We start from the raw sequence: 17,865 nt of genomic DNA on the forward strand, positions 1-17,865 counted from the left end.
TCCAGGTTTACTGGCTTTTGGATTTTTCTGTTTTATCCTTCATTGAGAGTTTTTAAGGGAGTTAATTGGGGGTAAATGGGTTAAGGGAGGTTACATGTGTCTGGAAGTCTAATTAACAGAGCAGAGATCTTAAGAAACTTGGGATGTCATCTGCCTGGTTTATTAAGGGATTTGGGATAATTACTAAAGAAGCTTGGAGATTCAGGGACAAAAACAAAAACTGAAACAAAAACAGAAGTTGCTGGAAAAGCTCAGCAGGTCTTGCAGCATCTGTGAACAGAAATCAAAGTTAATGTTTAGGGTTTGGTGAAGGGTCACTGGACCCAAAATGTTAACTTTGATTTCTCTTCACAGATGCTGCCAGATTTGTTGAGCTTTTCCAGCAAAGTCTTTCGTTTCTGCAGTTCTTTCAGTTTTTACTTGGGGCTTCATTCAGGAGCTCACATCTACGCAGGACATAAGCGATTTGGACACTGGCCACAGGACACAGTATGGGGTTGGGAGTGTCATGGGAAAGGAGAGTGAAGAGATTTGGTGGTGTTGAGGGTGCAGGGGAGTGGCAGAGGTGTTTGAGGGGTGTTAATGTAGCAGTGGGGCCAGCTCCAACAACACTGATTAAACCATCAACCAGGGCAACACAACCTCCTCAGGGGGTCGTGGGGTGAGTTGTTGGGGGACTGGAAATGTAAGGCACTAAACAAAAGGGATGTGAGAGATCTTGAAGGAGCAGGGCAGGTTGCTGGGGCAGGGGAGGGTCACTCAGCAGTGGGTGGAGGTAGTGTCCCAGTGAGGACACTCTGGCTGCTGTTGGTTGTTGGTTGTGCTGCGATCAGGCACCGCGCAGGACGCCTCTGCGTCACCGAGTGACGAAGGACCCCCCCCTCCCTCCAGGCGACAGCCAACGGCCGGACAAGATGGCGGCGCGGAGGCTGTTGGCGGCGGCGGCTCGGGGAGTCCGAGAGTCCCTTCAACGCGGGGTCAGTGCGGTCAGGGCCCCCGTGGCGGGAGGGAGAGGGGAGAGTGAAGACTCGGAACAGGGGGAAGAGAGAGAGAGAGAGAGAGGTTGATGAGGGAAGTGTCAGGGGCAGGTGGAGGTCACCGGGTAAGGGACACAGAGCGCACAACGAGGCGTTAAAGGATTTAGGGGGAAAATCACTAAAATAAAAACCGGCTCACGGGTTAGGGCACCAAGTCGAATCTATCGATGTCAGGGTGCTTTGTTTTTTTTTTAGCTGGGAGACCCAGGAGTCACTGTGTTGTATGACCAGCTGTAACCCTGACCCTCAAACCCCCCCCCCCCCGAGAAGGTTCCCAGGGAGGAGTGCAGGAGGACACGCCAACAGCAGCTCCCCAAAAGTGAGGGCTGCAGATGCTGGAGATCAGAGCCGAGATTAGACTGGTGCTGTGAAAGCACAGCAGGAAGGGCTTTGGCCCGAAACGTCGATTCTCCTGCTCCTTGGATGCTGCCTGACCTGCTGTGCTTTTACAGCACCACTCTGATCTTGATGCCAAGAGCAGCACCAGACCTGTCTCAACCTGAGGGCTCAAGCTTTGCCAAGTGACAGGTGCCAGTGTTGGACTGGGGTGGACAAAGTTTAAAAAATCAGGTCGCTCCCTGATAAAGGAACAGGGCGCTGAAAGCTTGTACTAAACCTGTTGGGCTACAACCTGGTGTCGTGCAATTCTTAACTTTGCCAAGTGACAACAGGTGACAGAGCCGGGCAGTCCCACAACCAACAACCAATTTGCTTCGTGCCACATGATATCAAGAAAGAGCTGAAGGTTTTGGTGCTGAAAAGGTGGTGGCTGCTAACAGTATTCCTGCAATAGTATTGAAGACTTGTGCTCCTGAACAAGCTAGACCTATAGCCCAAGCTATAGCTATTCCAGTGCGGCAACAACACTGCTATTTAGTTGGTAGTGTGAAAGATTGCTCAGGTTTGTTCTGCCCACAACTGAGCAGGACAAATCCAATGCAGCTATTTGTAATCACAGAACTAGTTGATAAAAGCTGTGTGAAGTTAAGAGCGATGTGATTACCCGCATCTCTGTCAATCTGTGTATTTCTGGTTTGGGTTCCAGGCTCAAATCCACACGACATCCCACAGAGAGCTGAGGTATGGCTGGTTGGCCTACATGTTGGGTGAAAGAACAATGCGAAAGTTCAAGGACAACAGTAAAATCATCACCATTGATGGAAACCTTGCTTCTGGAAAAGGTGCCTTAGCGAAAAGCTTGGCTGAGAAACTAGGTAAAATGCTGAGATTGCTTTATTCTTTTCTCAGTAAATGTTAAATAGCTCTATATTATTCATGCTCTGTGTTGCTTGTTGCACCATTTAGGTTATAGATATAGTGAAGTTGATGTTAGTTATTGTGTAGTTGGATAATAAGTGCTGAAACATATTGCTTATAATCTCTCGAAGTGTAATCTTCTGGAAACTTTGAATGATCACAAATAAACTGAAACATCTCCCAGCACTATAAGTGCACTCAAGCTAGCCCTGCTGTTTTTGAGGGCAATAGGCAACATTGACTGCATTTGCTCCAGGTAAATTGATTTGAAAATTATTTTACTGCTCTCATCCTAAACAGGAACTTGACTAAAACTTCTAAATTTTCTGTGATGTGCTACAATCATAGTAGGGACTGTTAACATTTAATGAGAAATTCAAAAATCCCAGTGATTTAATTGAAAGAACCAGAATCATAAAATCTCATAATTTAAAACAAAGCAATCTTTGTGAGCCCCCTCTGGATTGCCTTCAGTGCCAGTATATCTTGCCTTTGATAAAGGACGCAAAAGTGTTCACGGTATTTCAGCTGTGGTCTTGACTAATGTCTTGCATAGTTTTCTTTAGTTTACAACATTATTAGTTCACAGTGAAGCTATTTTATACAATGCAAATTTCTGTAATTGTAAAGATTATTTGTAAAGTAGTTTCTTTACCATGAAATGCTTTAGATGTCACAAAGATGTAAAATATGCTATATGACTGCAAGTATTTTGTCTTTCTTGAACACTTTTTGCTTTCTTCAGACATGTTGTATATCCCTGAGGTCGATGTTCATTACTGGGACTGGAAGACAGGTGACAGCAAGAAGTTAAATTCTGCATTCAATGGTAACTGCAGTGTGGAGAAGTTTTATACTGACCCCAAATCTCCAGATGGAAATTCCTATCGGCTGCAGAGCTGGCTGTATCACCTTCGCACCCTACAGTACTCTGATGCTCTGGAGCACCTTCTTCAAACAGGTGTGGAATTGAAAACAAATTATTCATTTTTCGTACAAAAGCCAGCAGTGCAGATCTAAGTATTCTGGTGTGGCAGTTTATTTTTTGTTAAGGAGCAATTGTAAATTCATTTCTTTCTGGCTACAGATACTAGAGGGTGTTCTCATAAGATATTCAGAGTTTTACCTTTCAAGAGTTGGGCCTGGATTTCTATCAAGGTAGAATGATCAGGGAGTCTTTTAAGATTAGTGAGTCACTCCAGCATCTGGGATCCTGACTCTATCCCAAATCTTTCCAGTTTTCAGTACCTTTTGTTTATGGGTGAAGCTTGGTTCAGCTCTTGAGGCCATACCCAGCATTTTAGACCTGGCCTGCACCATTTTAGCTTTGTGGGATCTCAGCCAAAACTGCATAGTGAATTTTGGTTGAGCGCCCAGAAATTCATTAGGGTGGTCAATCACCCAAGCCCAAAATAATTTACAATATTCATTTACATAACAGGTTTCAGGTGCTTACAGTTTTTGCCGTTGATACACTTAATGGTAGGGTCCTAGGGAGTGTTGCTGAACAAAGAGCCCTTGGAGTGTAGGTTCATAGCTCCTTGAAAGTGCAGTCGCAGGTAGATAGGATAGTGAAAAGGCGTTTGGTATGCTTTCCTTTATTGGTCAGAGTATTGAGTACAGGAGTTGGGAGGTCATGTTGCGACTGTGCAGGGCATTGGTTAGGCCACTGTTGGAATATTGCATGCAATTCTGGTCTCCTTCCTATCAGAAAGATGTTGTGAAACTTGAAAGTGTTCAGAAAACGTTTACAAGGATGTTGCCAGGGTTGGAGGATCTGAGCTATAGGGAGAGGCTGAGCAAGCTGGGTCTGTTTTCCCTGGAGTATCGGAGGCTGAGGGGTGACTTTATAGAGGTTTACAAAATTGTGAGGGGCATGGATAGGGTAAATAGGCAAAGTCTTTTCCCTGGGGTCGGGAGTCCAGAACTAGAGGGCATAGGTTTAGGGTGAGAGGGGAAAGATATAAAAGAGACCTAAGGGGCAACTTTTTCACGCAGAGGGTGGTACGTGTATGGAATGAGCTGCCAGAGGATGTGGTGGAAACTGGTACAATTGCAACATTTAAGAGGCATTTGGATGGGTATATGAATAGGAAGGGTTTGGAGGGATATGAGCTGGGTGCTGGCAGGTGAGTTGAGATCGAGTTGGGATATCTGGTCGGCATGGATCGGTTATACCGAAAGATCTGTTTCCATGCTGTACATCTCTATGACTCTATGACACTTGTGTTGCTTTTTAAGTGCAAGAACTTTCCATTAAAATAAGTGGAAAGTTATGAATGTTTAGTTTTGAAGAATATTTTACTCCTCTTGTTATGGAGTTCATTTATTATATGCAGTATATCGTGGGCCAGTGGGCTTGGGAATGCTGTATGGCTATCACGGAGAATCAGAGGTCATGGATTGGCCTAGTGTTATTTATGGGCTCGAGTTGCTCATTGTGTGAGACTATGGGGAGACAAACGGTGAAGATTAGAGAACTGTTTTTATTATAACTGGGATGAAATCCCACTACATCAAAGTGGGCCTTTAAACAGAATGACACTGAAGTCTGTCAACTCAGCAGCTGATTGCTCACAAGAAGTAGGTGAGAAGACTAAAGGTACTTTATCATAATATTCCAAAGATTTTTGGCTCCAGGATTATCCATTATGGTTTGGAAACTTAAGCCCATCATTTAAGGAAGGTGAGAGAGAGCAAAACCATTAAATTATAGGTCTATTTGTCACATTATTTGTGGGAGAGTTATCAAAATCTACAATAAAGTCAGTAACTGAGCACATTAAATGAGAGAAAACAAAGAGCAAGCAAGCATTTGTGAAGAAGAGCTCATGTCTAGTGAACCTAATTTAAATTTCTGAGGAAGTAACCAAAGAAGTTGTGCGAGGTCTATAATTATTTGGGAACTTGAATTGTAAAGTAGTGGGAAATGTTTTTTTGGTTTTCAGTTCTATAAAGGTGTCTTGTTTTCACTTAAGTGTCAGGAGTTCTTTTTTAGCAATAGGTTGAAACAGAATTTCTAAGAAATCATGTGACTGAAGCTAACTGATGAGACCACTTAACTGATGAAATAATTGCCAACTGTTTACAAAGTTCAGTATTTATGATCTAGAGGAAGAGGCTAGAAGCAGGTTAAACTTAGAAGGAAGCATGCATACCAGGAGTTGTGCTTTTCTGCAGCCTGAAAATAGTCAAAGTAATTGGGGGGACAAAACATCCTGATAGAGTTCTGTGAGAAAAGTCAGTGAGTTCGACTGCCTGTGTGTCTCAGGCAGAGGCAGAGAGAACCATAAGTGGTGAGTGGGGTACCCTGTCAGCTGGGTAGGAAAGAGTGAAGACAGTAATTTGTTGAGTGTCTGTGAAAGATATTGCTGAGACAAAGAAGTCTTTTTTTTTCTCCCTATAAGAAGATCTTTACTTTTTTTCCCCTCTCCTTTTGTGCTTCATAAACTTATTGTTCTTTAGTTAAAAGTGCAATGGCAGCTTCTTGTGAAGATGTCCTGTGATGAAACACCATGGTAATCAAACTGCAAGAGTAATCCTTGAGACAAACAAGCCAGGTCAGGTTTCACTGTAAAATCTGAGTTGCTCAGTATTATCATAACACAGTAAACAGGGTAATTAATGTCAGTAAATATTAGCGAGTTTTGACAAGATTTGTAGCTCAGGTTGAGATTCTGGATGTAGGTTTGCTTGTTGAGCTGGAAGGTTCATTTTCAGACGTTTCATCACCCAACTAGGTAACATCTTCAGTGGGCCTCTGGACCTTCCAGCTCAGAGAGCAAACCTACACATCAATAAATATTCATGACTATGGACTTTCAGAGGTCACTTCATAAGATTCAGAATAACTGACTGTTAGCTCAAAACAAAGATCATAAAATTAAAGATAAGTAAGTAACCTGCCTTATAGATTGGGCATGCGGTCAATGACAAAGTGAAGGGATTACGCACTCAGATTGGCAGATAGATTTACGGAGTTCTCCAGGGATTGTTATAGTGACGTTAACTATTCATTAAATTTGTTCAGGATTTGAATATTTGCTGTTGACGCCACTCTGCATTGTAAACCAGCCTTGCAGCCAACTGAGCTAACTTAGCCCCATTTATACCTTAAATTGTAAAGAGGAGAAACATTCGCTGCATCAAAATGAAGCCCTAGTTGGATCACATTTAAAGCCGTTTTGTTGAAAGTGTTACCTTGGATGAGGTATAGTACAGATTTCCTAGGGCACCAAGACTTAGATTGACGAGTGATTAGATGTATTAGCTTGTTTTTCCTGGGTTTTGATTGCAAGCAGAGCTATTTAAGGTTCTTGGGATTTTGTAAGGAATTGATAGGCTAGTTAGATAGAAAACTTTTCTGCTCATGACAGAGTCTTTGGCAAGGAGACCTTACAAAGTTGACCAAGCCTTTCAAAAGTGAAGTTTGTGAACTCTTCTTCCCACAAAGACTGGTCGATGTGTGGAATACTCTCCAAAAGGGCACAGTATAGGCAACTTCAAAACTTTTTTAGGCTAGTCTAGGGTAGACAAACATAAAGAGCTAATACTGTTGGATTGTATTGATATATAAACCAGGAATGCAGTGAATGGTATAACAAACCAAAGGGGATGAATGACCTCTCCATATTTTTATGTTCCATACTTGTTACTGCCAACTGGGAGTATTGGTGCCAAGAATATTTCATGAACCCAATGTTGCCACCATTTCTGTACATAGTTAAATTTCCAAAAAAAATTACTGAAAGTGTGGTGACTTTTATTTCATGGTGAAGTTTATATGTTTACATATAGTTAAATATACTTGGCAGTATAAATTGGGACATTTTCACTATTTTCGTGCAAGGTATTGACCCTTCTTGAGATGTGTTTCTGTGGTTCTGCTCAGTGATGTTATTCATCATTTGTGGACTGAGGTCATGCATATCTACCACAATTGAACAAATGTCCACAGAAACCTGATCATGTTCATGTCATCCACCAATGTGATTTTTCACTGGTGTTGAATGGGTTGTGATTGCCACAGGAAATTTGGTGATTTGTGTCCCCTCAAATCCCATGACACTGAGCCAAGAAGTGGTGCCCACTTTTGAAGCCAGACAACAACTCCACTTGGCCACTCAAGAACTCGCTGGATAAACTCATTTCGCCGTCAAAGGAGTTTAAATTCAGCTTTTTGTGATTAAAGTTCATGTACATTGTGAATCGCTACCAGGGGTTGATGCCATTTTGATAACAAATGTAAGGATTGAGGTCATAATAATGATAAGGGACATATATTTTCCAAGTAGAAGCTGCAAATTTGATTGATTTTGACTGCATTTTGATCTGTTTGTGTTTGCACCTTTAGGGCAAGGTGTTATATTGGAGCGGTCGCCCTACAGTGATTATGTTTTTCTCGAAGCAATGTACAAACAAGGCTATATCCGGAAGCAGTGTAAGTTATATCATTTTGCCACAACACTGTTATGCACAGTTTGCATTCTTCAACTGCTGAGAAAAATTTCTTTGAGCTGGATGTGGCTTGACATTTTTATTGTCCTGACTCCCTGTTGGGTTTTCAGTGGTACTTGCACTGTTGCCCAACTTGCTACTCTTTATCTGAGAGTCTGTGTTAATAGGTTTCTTAATTACTGCAAAGTGCTGAGACCTATCTTTTACAATTGTGGAATGGCTGAGTCAAATACAAGGTTGACTAGAAGCAGGTTATACTTTCTGTTCAGTGCAATACAAATTGTTTAGAGCACAGAAAGTGACTTTTCAGCTCATTCAATCAATGGTGTTGTTCATGCACCACACAAGCCTCTTCCTACACTTCTTCATTGAATCCTATTAATGTGTTCTTGTTTATTTTCTCTCTCTTATGCTTATCTAACTTTTGCTTAAATGTATCTCCACATTTATCTGTTATTATTGAGTTCTAAGGTTCTCGCCATTCCCAGGGGTAAATAAAAATCTCCTGAATTTGTTTTTAGTTTGATTGATTGAGTAATGATTATCTTAGGTATATGGCCCAAAGTTTTGGACCCCATTCAAGTGCAGGTTTAACACAATTTCTGTTCAATTCTAACCCTCTGGAAGTAAACTGCAAAGTTTTGTTTTGCTTTTTGATGGCTTTAATAACTGTTGTACATGGTTCTGTCTACCCTGCCAAATTATTCCATGATCTTAAGATGTAAGAGCACTAACCTGTTCACGTTTTCCTAATATTTATACCCTCTCTCTTCTGGTATCATTCTTGTAATTCTGTTTCGAGTGCATCTTCTCCAATGTCCCATAGCCTTACATAATAAGGTGACTAGAAGTGTTTACAATACTCCCAAATCTAATCAAGGTTCAATGCAGATTCAACATGATTTCCATTCAATTCTAATCCTCCAGAAGTGAACTGCGGTGTTTGGTTTTGCTTTTTGATGGCTTTAATAATTGTTGTACATGGTTCTGAAGGGTTTAACACTGAGGAAAGCTGTAAGCACTACCCACTATATAGATGTTATGTGGACCTGTAGGTAGAAAGCTGAGGATCTCAAAGGATTGAGGTCTACTTTGGGCTGCCTCCAAGTCCCTGTAGCAATGTCTACCGTATCTGTGTAACTTATAACTAGTTGCTGACATGCAATAAACTATATCTTGTTCCCCAGTGAAGGCTTTTCTAAATTGACAAGAAAGTGATTCTCCTGTACCACCCTAGACTAAGCAGCCCCTATAGTTTTCTACATCATTCTCCATCATGAGCATGTAGCTGGCATGGTTTGCTATTTTTAATAAATAATGTGCCTGCGGTTCCCAGATTCCCCCTCTTAATTTCCTGACAAACTTTCCAAGGAGTTTCTGACTTTCTCATTCTTTGAATAAAATGTAGTTACTTGCATGACCTATGCTGAATTCATTTGCCAATTAAAAGTCTGTTCTCCCAGTTTGTTGATGTCTTCCTGTTTATTTTCTAGTTTAGTTCTCATCTGTGTGAATTCTCCGAATTTAGTGTCATCTGCAACTTTGAAAATTGTTCTGCTTCCCAAACCGTGATTATTTGTTTCAATGGGTGACCAACAGGGTCCCCAGCAACACACTTTGTGGGACTTCAAACCATTTGCTAATCCACGTAGCTACCTTTAATTCCAAAACTGCATTGATCCTTAGTCAGAATACATTATTGAAGTTACTGTTTTGTGTATATATGTTTTGTATATGAAAAGGAATTTAGGGACATAGAAATGGATACATTAAGATTAACACAGCAAATGGTCCGTTGATCCAGTGAATGGATAGCGTTTTCCTTCTTCCCAATATAGAGGAACCTTGATTATTTGCCATTTGATAAACTGAACTCTGGATTATCCGAACAAGATCTCAAGGTCCCGACGCGTGGCTAACTATGTTATCTGGCATTGATTACCCAACATTCGGTTAACTGAGCAAAATACTGCTCGCCTATGTCCTTCGGATAATCGTGGTTCCTCTGTAATTCCTTTCAATCATCAATTAAATGTCAAGTTTTTACAGTGGTGTATTTAAGCCTGAAGAAGGTCTTTGCCTAATTACTGCACTAAATACTGTGGTGAAATTTTTTTGTACCTATTTCTTGTGTGCATGCTGTGAGCTGGCAGCTATGGAGAAGTATACAGGGAACATATGTTGCAGTGATAGCTACATTCAAGTAGACTCGTGGGATGGCAGGACTATTTCTTGAGGAAACATTGAGGAGACTGGGCTTATGTTCTCTGTGGTTCAGGAGAATAAGACATGATCTAGTAGAAACTTGCAAAATCATTAAAGGGTTAGACAGGAGATGCAGATAGAATGTTTCCCCTTGCAGTGGAGACTAGAACCAGTGGGATGGTCTCTGAATAAAAGGCAAGCAATCTTGGACTCTGATTAGGAGGAGTCTTCTCGCTTAGAGGGTGGTGAATCTTTGGAGCTTGCTGTTTGAGAGGGTTCTGGAAGCTCAGTCAATCATAGCTTTCTTCTGCACTGTTGGATTCTATTCAGCCCATCGAGTCCGCACTGACCCTCTGAAGAGTATTCCACCCCCCCCCCCCCCCCCCCCCCCCCCACCCCCAGTCTCCCTCCACATCAAATAACCCCTTATTTCCCATGGCTGAGGTGGTAAAGAAGGCATGTAGCATGCTTGCCTTTATTATTCGGGGCACTGAGTATAAAAGTTGGCAAGTAATGTTGCAATTGTATAAGACTTTAGTCAGGCCACATTTGGGGTACTGTGCACAGTTCTGGTTACTACACTATACAAAGGATGTGGGACCTTTGGAGAGGGTGCAGAAAAAGTTTACCAGGATGTTGCCTGAATTAGTGCATTAGCTTTTAGAAGAGGTTGGACAAACCTGGATTGTTTTCGCTAGAGTGTTGGAGGTTGAAGGGTGATCTGATAGAAGTATATAAAATTATGAGGGACATTGTTAAGGTGAATCATCAGAGAAAGATAGAAATGTCAAATACTAGAGGGCGTAGGTTTAAGGTGAGGGGGAAGGTTTACGGTGAAGTGAGCAAGGGAAGTTTTTTCCAGGGGCATTAGGTGCCTGGAATGTACTACTGGTGAGGTGGTAGAAGCAGATACGATAGCAAACTATAATTGTCATTTGGACAGACACACGAATGGGCAGACAACAGAAGGATATGGACCAGGGGACAGGCACAGGAGATTAGTTTTGAATAGAATCACGATTGGCACAGGCACACTGGGCCAAAGGGCCTGTTCCAATTATGTACTGTTTTATGTTATCTGGAAAGGAAGGAGATGTAGAGTTACAGGTAGAAGTGGGAAAAAGACTCCAGGTGGACTGCTCATTCTGGGAGCTGGTGCAGATACTGCCAACCTGAATGGCCTCATCCACATTGCAACAATGCACAATTCAGTAACTTGTCTGATGTAGGCTCAAACCAGGTTGAATTCAGTTAAGATTAAATAAACAGTGTTCAAGCAGACCCATTCAGTTTGTTTATTCTGGCAAGTAACAGTTTCAACAATGTAAGGTATACCACTGGAGATCTTTCTGGGCAAATGCATAACCCAGAACAAATATGTTGGTGCAGTTTGATTTATGTGGAATATAATCCCTTTGATACTGGGATCAAAAATATATTAGGTCAAGTTGAATCAGTTGATGGTCGTTTTAACCAACACAGAATACATAAGCACAGTATGAAGAGATTCATTCCAGTTTTAACAATTCAAAATGAGTCACGAAAACCACAATCATGTTTTGATTAAAACCTTTAGAAGCATTGCAAGTATTTGGAAGTCTCAAAAGGGAAAGGCATACTCTAACAATAAACTTATTGAAAAGAACGTTACTGTGTTTTTTCATTCAAAGTTACACGTGAACCTGCCACAGCATTGAAAGATAATAGATTGATCTAATCATGAAAAATTTAGCTTTCCAAATTGCTCAATCATATACACTAAAATTATAGAATCCCTGCATTCAGCCCATCGAGTCTGCACGAAACCTCCAAAGAGGATTCCCCCTCAGACCCAGCCCCCTACCCTTTTCCCATATTTACCCACAAATCCTGCACATCTCTGGAGACTGTGGACAATTTAGCATGACCAATCCACCTAACCTGTGCATAGTTGGACTGTGGGAGGAAATTAGAACACCTGGAGGAGACCCGTGGAGACACAGGGAGAATGTGCCGACAGTCACCTGAGAGTGGCATCCAACCTGGGTCCCTTGTTTTGTGAGGTGGCAGTGCTAACCACTGAGCCACCGTGTTGGCAGTGCTTCAATATGTTTAAGATAGAGATCGATAGATTTCAAGTTATTCATCATATCAAGGGATGTCTGTGCAATGTGGAAACATAGTTGCATATCTATCTCATACTATGACCTAGAAAGACGTCGTAAGTTCACAAGGCTGAATGGCTCACTGATGCTCCTATGTTCCAATACAGCTAAAGAGAAAGAGCACATGCTTGTTGTGAGGTTATCATTGGGTCACTCAGAATAGTTACTGAACTGTCAGTTTTTAGTCATTAGCCAGAATTAAGATGGAGAAGAGCAGCTGAATCAGCTCTTTGTCGGACAAATGCTGCTGAGAAAGTGGCTGACAGCCAACTTGTTCTGTATCGTTGGTGTTCGGAAGAAGTCCTAGGAGCCATTTGTAGAGCTCCATGAAGTTAGAACACAGGAGTAGTGCTGGAGAGCTGATTAAGATGGTTTACTGCAAGACGAAGAGGGTTTGACCCCAAAAGAATGCTGCTTTGGCAGGTTTTGAGTGGTTAAAACTCTTGAAAGATCCTGGGAACATATAGGTTTGACTGAGGATCCAGGAAAGATCACAGAAGCTGGAAGAAGCTCAATGACCCAATAATTATTCAGTGATGCTGCTTACCAACTGGCAGTTGCCTAAGTTGGCAGCTGCAGTCTTTGTTAGATCGTAACCCAGTCACTGTGGTAAAGCCCTCCTCTATTTTCAGGTATTGAACATTACAATGAACTCAAAGGAAACAGCATTTGTGAGTTTCTTCCCCCTCACCTTGTTATCTACCTGGATGTGCCTGTTGTGGAAATACAAAAGCGACTGAAGCAGCATGGTGAGGTAAGGACTTTCTTTTTAACTCCTTTTGTTTTCATAGAGCTGTACAGCATGGAAACCGACCCGCCTGTCCAACTCATCCGTGCCAACCAGAAATCCTAAATTAATCTAGTTCTATTTGCCAGCATTTGACCCATATCCCCCTCAACATTTCCTATTCAGGGACCCATCCAGATGCCTTTTAAATGTTGTAATTGTACCCGCCTCAACCACTTCCTCTGGCAGCTCACTCCGTACATGCACCAGCCTCTATGGTTTCCATTATTTTGTATACTAATACGAGGATATTACACATGCATTTATCTCAGGTCATTCATTGCGTATTTAGTATTTACAGAGGAACCTTGATTATCCAGCATTCGATTATCTGAACAAGGTCACACGATCCTGATGCTTGGCTAACCTGTATTCTCCAGCATTTGATTCTCTGAGCATTTGAATATCTGGACAAAATACTCCCCGCTCATGTCATTTGGATAATCAAGGTTACTCTGAAATAGAGAGGACACCAGTTTGGAGGTTGGTATTTTAATGAATTATTAAACTTCATGTACAATTTGGGGAGGGATTTGGAGATGCTTTGCTTAGCATCACAGGGCTGTTGTTTGATAGTTCCGAGAGGAGTACAGGTTCATAGCTCCTTGAAAGTGGTGTCACAGGTAGATAGGATAGTGAAGGGAACATTTGGTATGCTTTCCTTCATGTTGCAGCTCTACAGCACACGGGTTAGGCCACTTTTGGAATACTGTTTGCAATTCTGGTTTCCCTGCTCTAGGAAGGATGCTGTGAAACTTGAAAGGGTTCAGAAAAGATTTACAAGGATGTTGCCAGGTTTGGAGGGTTTGAGCTATATGGAGTGGCTGAATAGGCTGGGGCTGTTTTCCCTGGAATGTTGGAGGCTGAGGGGTGACCTTATAGAGGTTTATAAAATCATGAAGTAGTGGATAGGGTAAATAGGCAAGGTATTTTCCCTGGGGTGGGGGGGGGGGGGTGGGGGGGGAGTCCAAAACTAGCAGGCATAGTTTTAGAGTGAGGGGCAAAAGATTTAAAAGGGGATCTAAGGGGCAACTTTTTCACTAGTGGGTGGTCCATGTATGGAATGAGCTGCCGGAGGAAGTGGTGGAGGTTGGTATAATTACAACATTTAAAAAGCATGTGGATGGGTATATGAATAGGAAAGGTTTACAGGGATGGGCATGGGCCAAATGCCAGCAAAAGGGACTAGATTAAAATATCTGGTTGACATCGACAAATTGGACCAAAGGGGTTTGTTTATGTGTTGTACATCTCTATGACTCTTAAGTTACTGGGGCTGGTAATTTCTTGATTCCTTGCATTAAACTCATCTACTGTAGATCAAAAGCAAAAACTGTGTCCCATTGTTTGTCTGTTAAAGCACATGATGTATGTCTTCAAGGTGTACGGGGCAATGGGTTGTTTGCATAATCTCCTCCCCAGTCCTGATCACGTGATATTCTCAGTGAAGTGGCTAGCAGCTGTAGATTTCTCCTCGTGCATGAGATTGGAAAATATTCAACACAGTCGAAGCCTTAGGCTGAAAGGGTTACCTGCTTTAAGACTAAACTGACAGCATCTTTGCAGTTACCTGATTATATAGGCATCATAATGAAGCATAGCATTTCCACTGCATGGGTAGCTAGATTGACATTTGGAGTATCACTTTTCCTGCTTTGTCACCTCGGGATGTTTAAGCATGTTATAGGTATCTTTGGGATTGAGCTTGTCATCTCCCTGATAGCTCCAGTGGAAGAACTTGCCCTAACACTGAGGGAAGCTTCTGCAACTGATTGGCTACAGATTTAACTTAGTGTCAGATGTAAATTTGTGTATTTATTGACACATCTAAAAGGATGTTAGTGAAGTACTTGAGGGAGAAAAGAAGCGATGAATGTGCTGATGGCGTGATGTGGTGGAGTGTTGCTGGAGACTTATGTTAAAACTCCCTCGAAAGCCCAGATCAATGGGCAGAATGGCTTTTTTCTGTTTTTTCTCTGTAATTTTTACGTAATATCTAGCCAGGACATTTATTTTGCTTCTTATCTCTCTGTTGATTGCACTTTTCCATTCATAAACTAACCAGCAAGAAGTTTACTATTCTTTTAGCGTGGGGTGAATTTTCATGTTTACTAAATAAGGGATTTCAATGTTGCATAATGAGAGTGTGGTGTACTGTCAGCCAGTTCGGCACTGACCACTTCCAGTCAATTTACCTTCTGACTTAAACTGGATGCAGAGATTTGCTCTTTGTAATTCTACTTTGCCATCTAATGAGCTTCAATCTCCTGCAGCAATACAAAGCAAAGGTCGTGATAACTGATGTTTGTGCAACTTCACTCGTCACCTTTCCACATCCCATAACTCTTCATAGGCAGACACATTTATAAGTTGCATTTCCAATGAAGTTGAGCTGCTTAAAGGACTTTGGGTGTTCTGTAGGGGTGAGAAATAGTAGGTAAGGAGAAAGATCTACCTGATTCCCATGACCGTAAAGGAGTGATCATTCAGTTGCAGAGTGCTCGTTTTAGTAATATCATGGTTTGAAGGTCAGAAATCTTCTGGAAGTTGAAATGAATCTTTATCAAAACCTGTTATCATAAAATTGAACTGACAAAAGTCCTTCAGTCATTGTTGAAGCTGTTCTCATCACTATTGAAAACACCCGTGGTGGTTATAGTTTTGGACACAGTACACACACTGCTGACTTTCCTTGGTCTTTTCATGCCAGTTGCACAAAACCGCAACTGAAGCCCTGTGACTTTTAACATGGCTCTACCCACTGCAATTCTCTCAGGTTTCCTGAGTTTCAACCAGCTCTGATCAAACTGTGAATTTATGACCTAAAATTTGACTGATAACCATAGTTCAGTGATTTTGTTTCCCTCTCTAGGAGACAAAATATTTTGTCTTTGTATCTCACAAAGAATTCTTTATAGATTCTCTTGTTGCACTTTGAGACATGCTGTGCTTCAGTATATGTAAATGGCAGTTTCCTGGCTTCAGGTTTTTAGCCCCTCTTAATGCACGACAGTTATAGAAAATATAGATTAGATTACTTAGATTACTTACAGTGTGGAAACAGGCCCTTCGCCCCAACCAGTCCACACCGCCCCGCCGAAGCGTAACCCACCCATACCCCTACATCTACATCTACCCCTTACCTAACACTACAGGCAATTTAGCATGGCCGATTCACCTAACCTGCACATCTTTGGAGTGTGGGAGGAAACCGGAGCACCCGGAGGAAACCCACGCAGACACGGGGAGAACGTGCAAACTCCACACAGTCAGTCGCCTGAGGCGGGAATTGAACCCGGGTCTCTGGCGCTGTGAGGCAACAGTGCTAACCACTGTGCCACCGTGCCGCCCACATATAGTGCATTTTCACATTTTTTATGACTTAGTCATAGAGATGTACAGCATGGAAACAGAGCCTTCGGTCAAACTTGTCCATGCCGACCAGATATCCCAACCTAATCTAGTCCCACCTGCCAGCACCCGGCCCATATCCCTCCAAACCCTTCCTATTCATATACCCTTTTAAATGTTGCAATTGTACCAGCTTCCACCACTTCCTCTGGCAGCTCATTCCATACACGTACCACCTTATAAGTGAAAACGTTGCCCCTTAGGTCTCTTTTATATCTTTCTCCGCTCACCCTAAACCTATGCCTTCTAGTTCTGGACTCCCCCACCTCAGGGAAAAAGACTTTGTCTATTTACCCTATCCATGCCCCTATGATTTTATAAACCTCTATAAGGTCACCCCTCAGCCTCCGACACTCCAGGGAAAACAGCCCCAGCCTTCATGTTGATTTAGTTGCTTCAAGTGCACATAATACACTATCCAGCAGCTTGAGTGTAGGCACCTAAATGAGTATTGATGGCTTTAGCATGGTAATTATTCCTCCATTCCTAGAGCTGTTGATAAAATGTTGAGATTAACAGCATCACTTCTGTGGATTGGTGCTTGATGATACACCTACCTTTGTTATTTCGCAGTCTTGGTTCTGCATTAGACAATTCAATGGAGACAAGCTATGTCCCTGAAGAGAAACGATCTGGAGAGTTGAACTCATCTGTGCTCTTTAAGCAGCTGACGGTTGGGTGAAACAGCATGGGCAGACTGTTGTCTCCCTACCCTGGCACCCTGAAGGATATTGGCACAGTCCAAAGGAACAGAACTAAAGCAAGATTATGCTTATACAAAAATAAGCTTTTAAAAATTGAGATGAAGCTTCCTTGTCTGTGCATCAGAGAAGAAACCCTCCTAAAACTATCTAGGAATACTTTAACCTGTGACCATTCTGGGTAAAATGGTGTTGGTTTTCAGCCTTTGGAGGGAACATTGGGGAAATATCAGCTTGCACAGTGTTCTACTGTATTTGGAGACTGCGAATATAAACCAGCTGAACATGTAATAAAATCATGACTGACCTGACCGTGCATTGCTGTATTGTTAGAATTACTAGGTTTCACATGTCAAACCAATGCTCATATTCAAGTAGATGTGAAAGGTTCCAAAACATTTTTGAGCTGTGAGTCCTGATCAACATATGTTTCTGAACTGATGCTAGTCGAATTGTTGGTTCATCTTGGTGATACTTCAGGCTCATCCCCGTACATGATGAGGTCACAGTTTTTGGCTGCAAAACTGCAGTGATTACTCTTCAAATAAAAAAATGCACCTGAAGTGCTTGAAATATCCTCAACATGATAAAAGGTGCTTTATGAATGCAGGCTTTTTCCTGAGCTAATGAATCCCCTGAAAGCTGCAAAGCTGTGTGAGAAGGCTATGTTTACTCTGGGTAAAGAAGGCAATTTGAAGCTACTTGCCTTCATTGCTCAGTCCTTTGAGTATAAGAGTTGGGGCGTTAAGTTGAGGTTGTACAGGGCATTGGTGAAGCCTCTTCCGGAATACTGTGTCCATTTCTGGTCGCCTAATTATGAGAAGGATATTATCAAGCTGGAGAGGATTCAGAGGATATTTACCGGG

The 17,865-nt window shown here is 42.0% G+C and overlaps 1 protein-coding gene across 1 annotated transcript in view; it reads left to right on the plus strand.

The window, feature by feature from the left end:
* Positions 1-884: 884 nt before the first annotated feature.
* ndufa10 (NADH:ubiquinone oxidoreductase subunit A10) overlaps positions 885-17,865 on the plus strand; it is a 59,789-nt gene continuing 42,808 nt past the window's right edge. Inside the window, exons 1-5 of the mRNA XM_072578373.1 lie at positions 885-977; positions 2,083-2,251; positions 3,040-3,255; positions 7,648-7,734; positions 12,733-12,854. Coding sequence (XP_072434474.1) covers positions 915-977; positions 2,083-2,251; positions 3,040-3,255; positions 7,648-7,734; positions 12,733-12,854 — 657 coding nt within the window. The 5' untranslated portion in view covers positions 885-914. The remainder of the gene's footprint in view (positions 978-2,082; positions 2,252-3,039; positions 3,256-7,647; positions 7,735-12,732; positions 12,855-17,865) is intronic.

This window comes from Chiloscyllium punctatum, chromosome 10 (genome assembly GCF_047496795.1).
Source record: "Chiloscyllium punctatum isolate Juve2018m chromosome 10, sChiPun1.3, whole genome shotgun sequence".
NCBI classification, from domain to species: domain Eukaryota; kingdom Metazoa; phylum Chordata; class Chondrichthyes; order Orectolobiformes; family Hemiscylliidae; genus Chiloscyllium; species Chiloscyllium punctatum.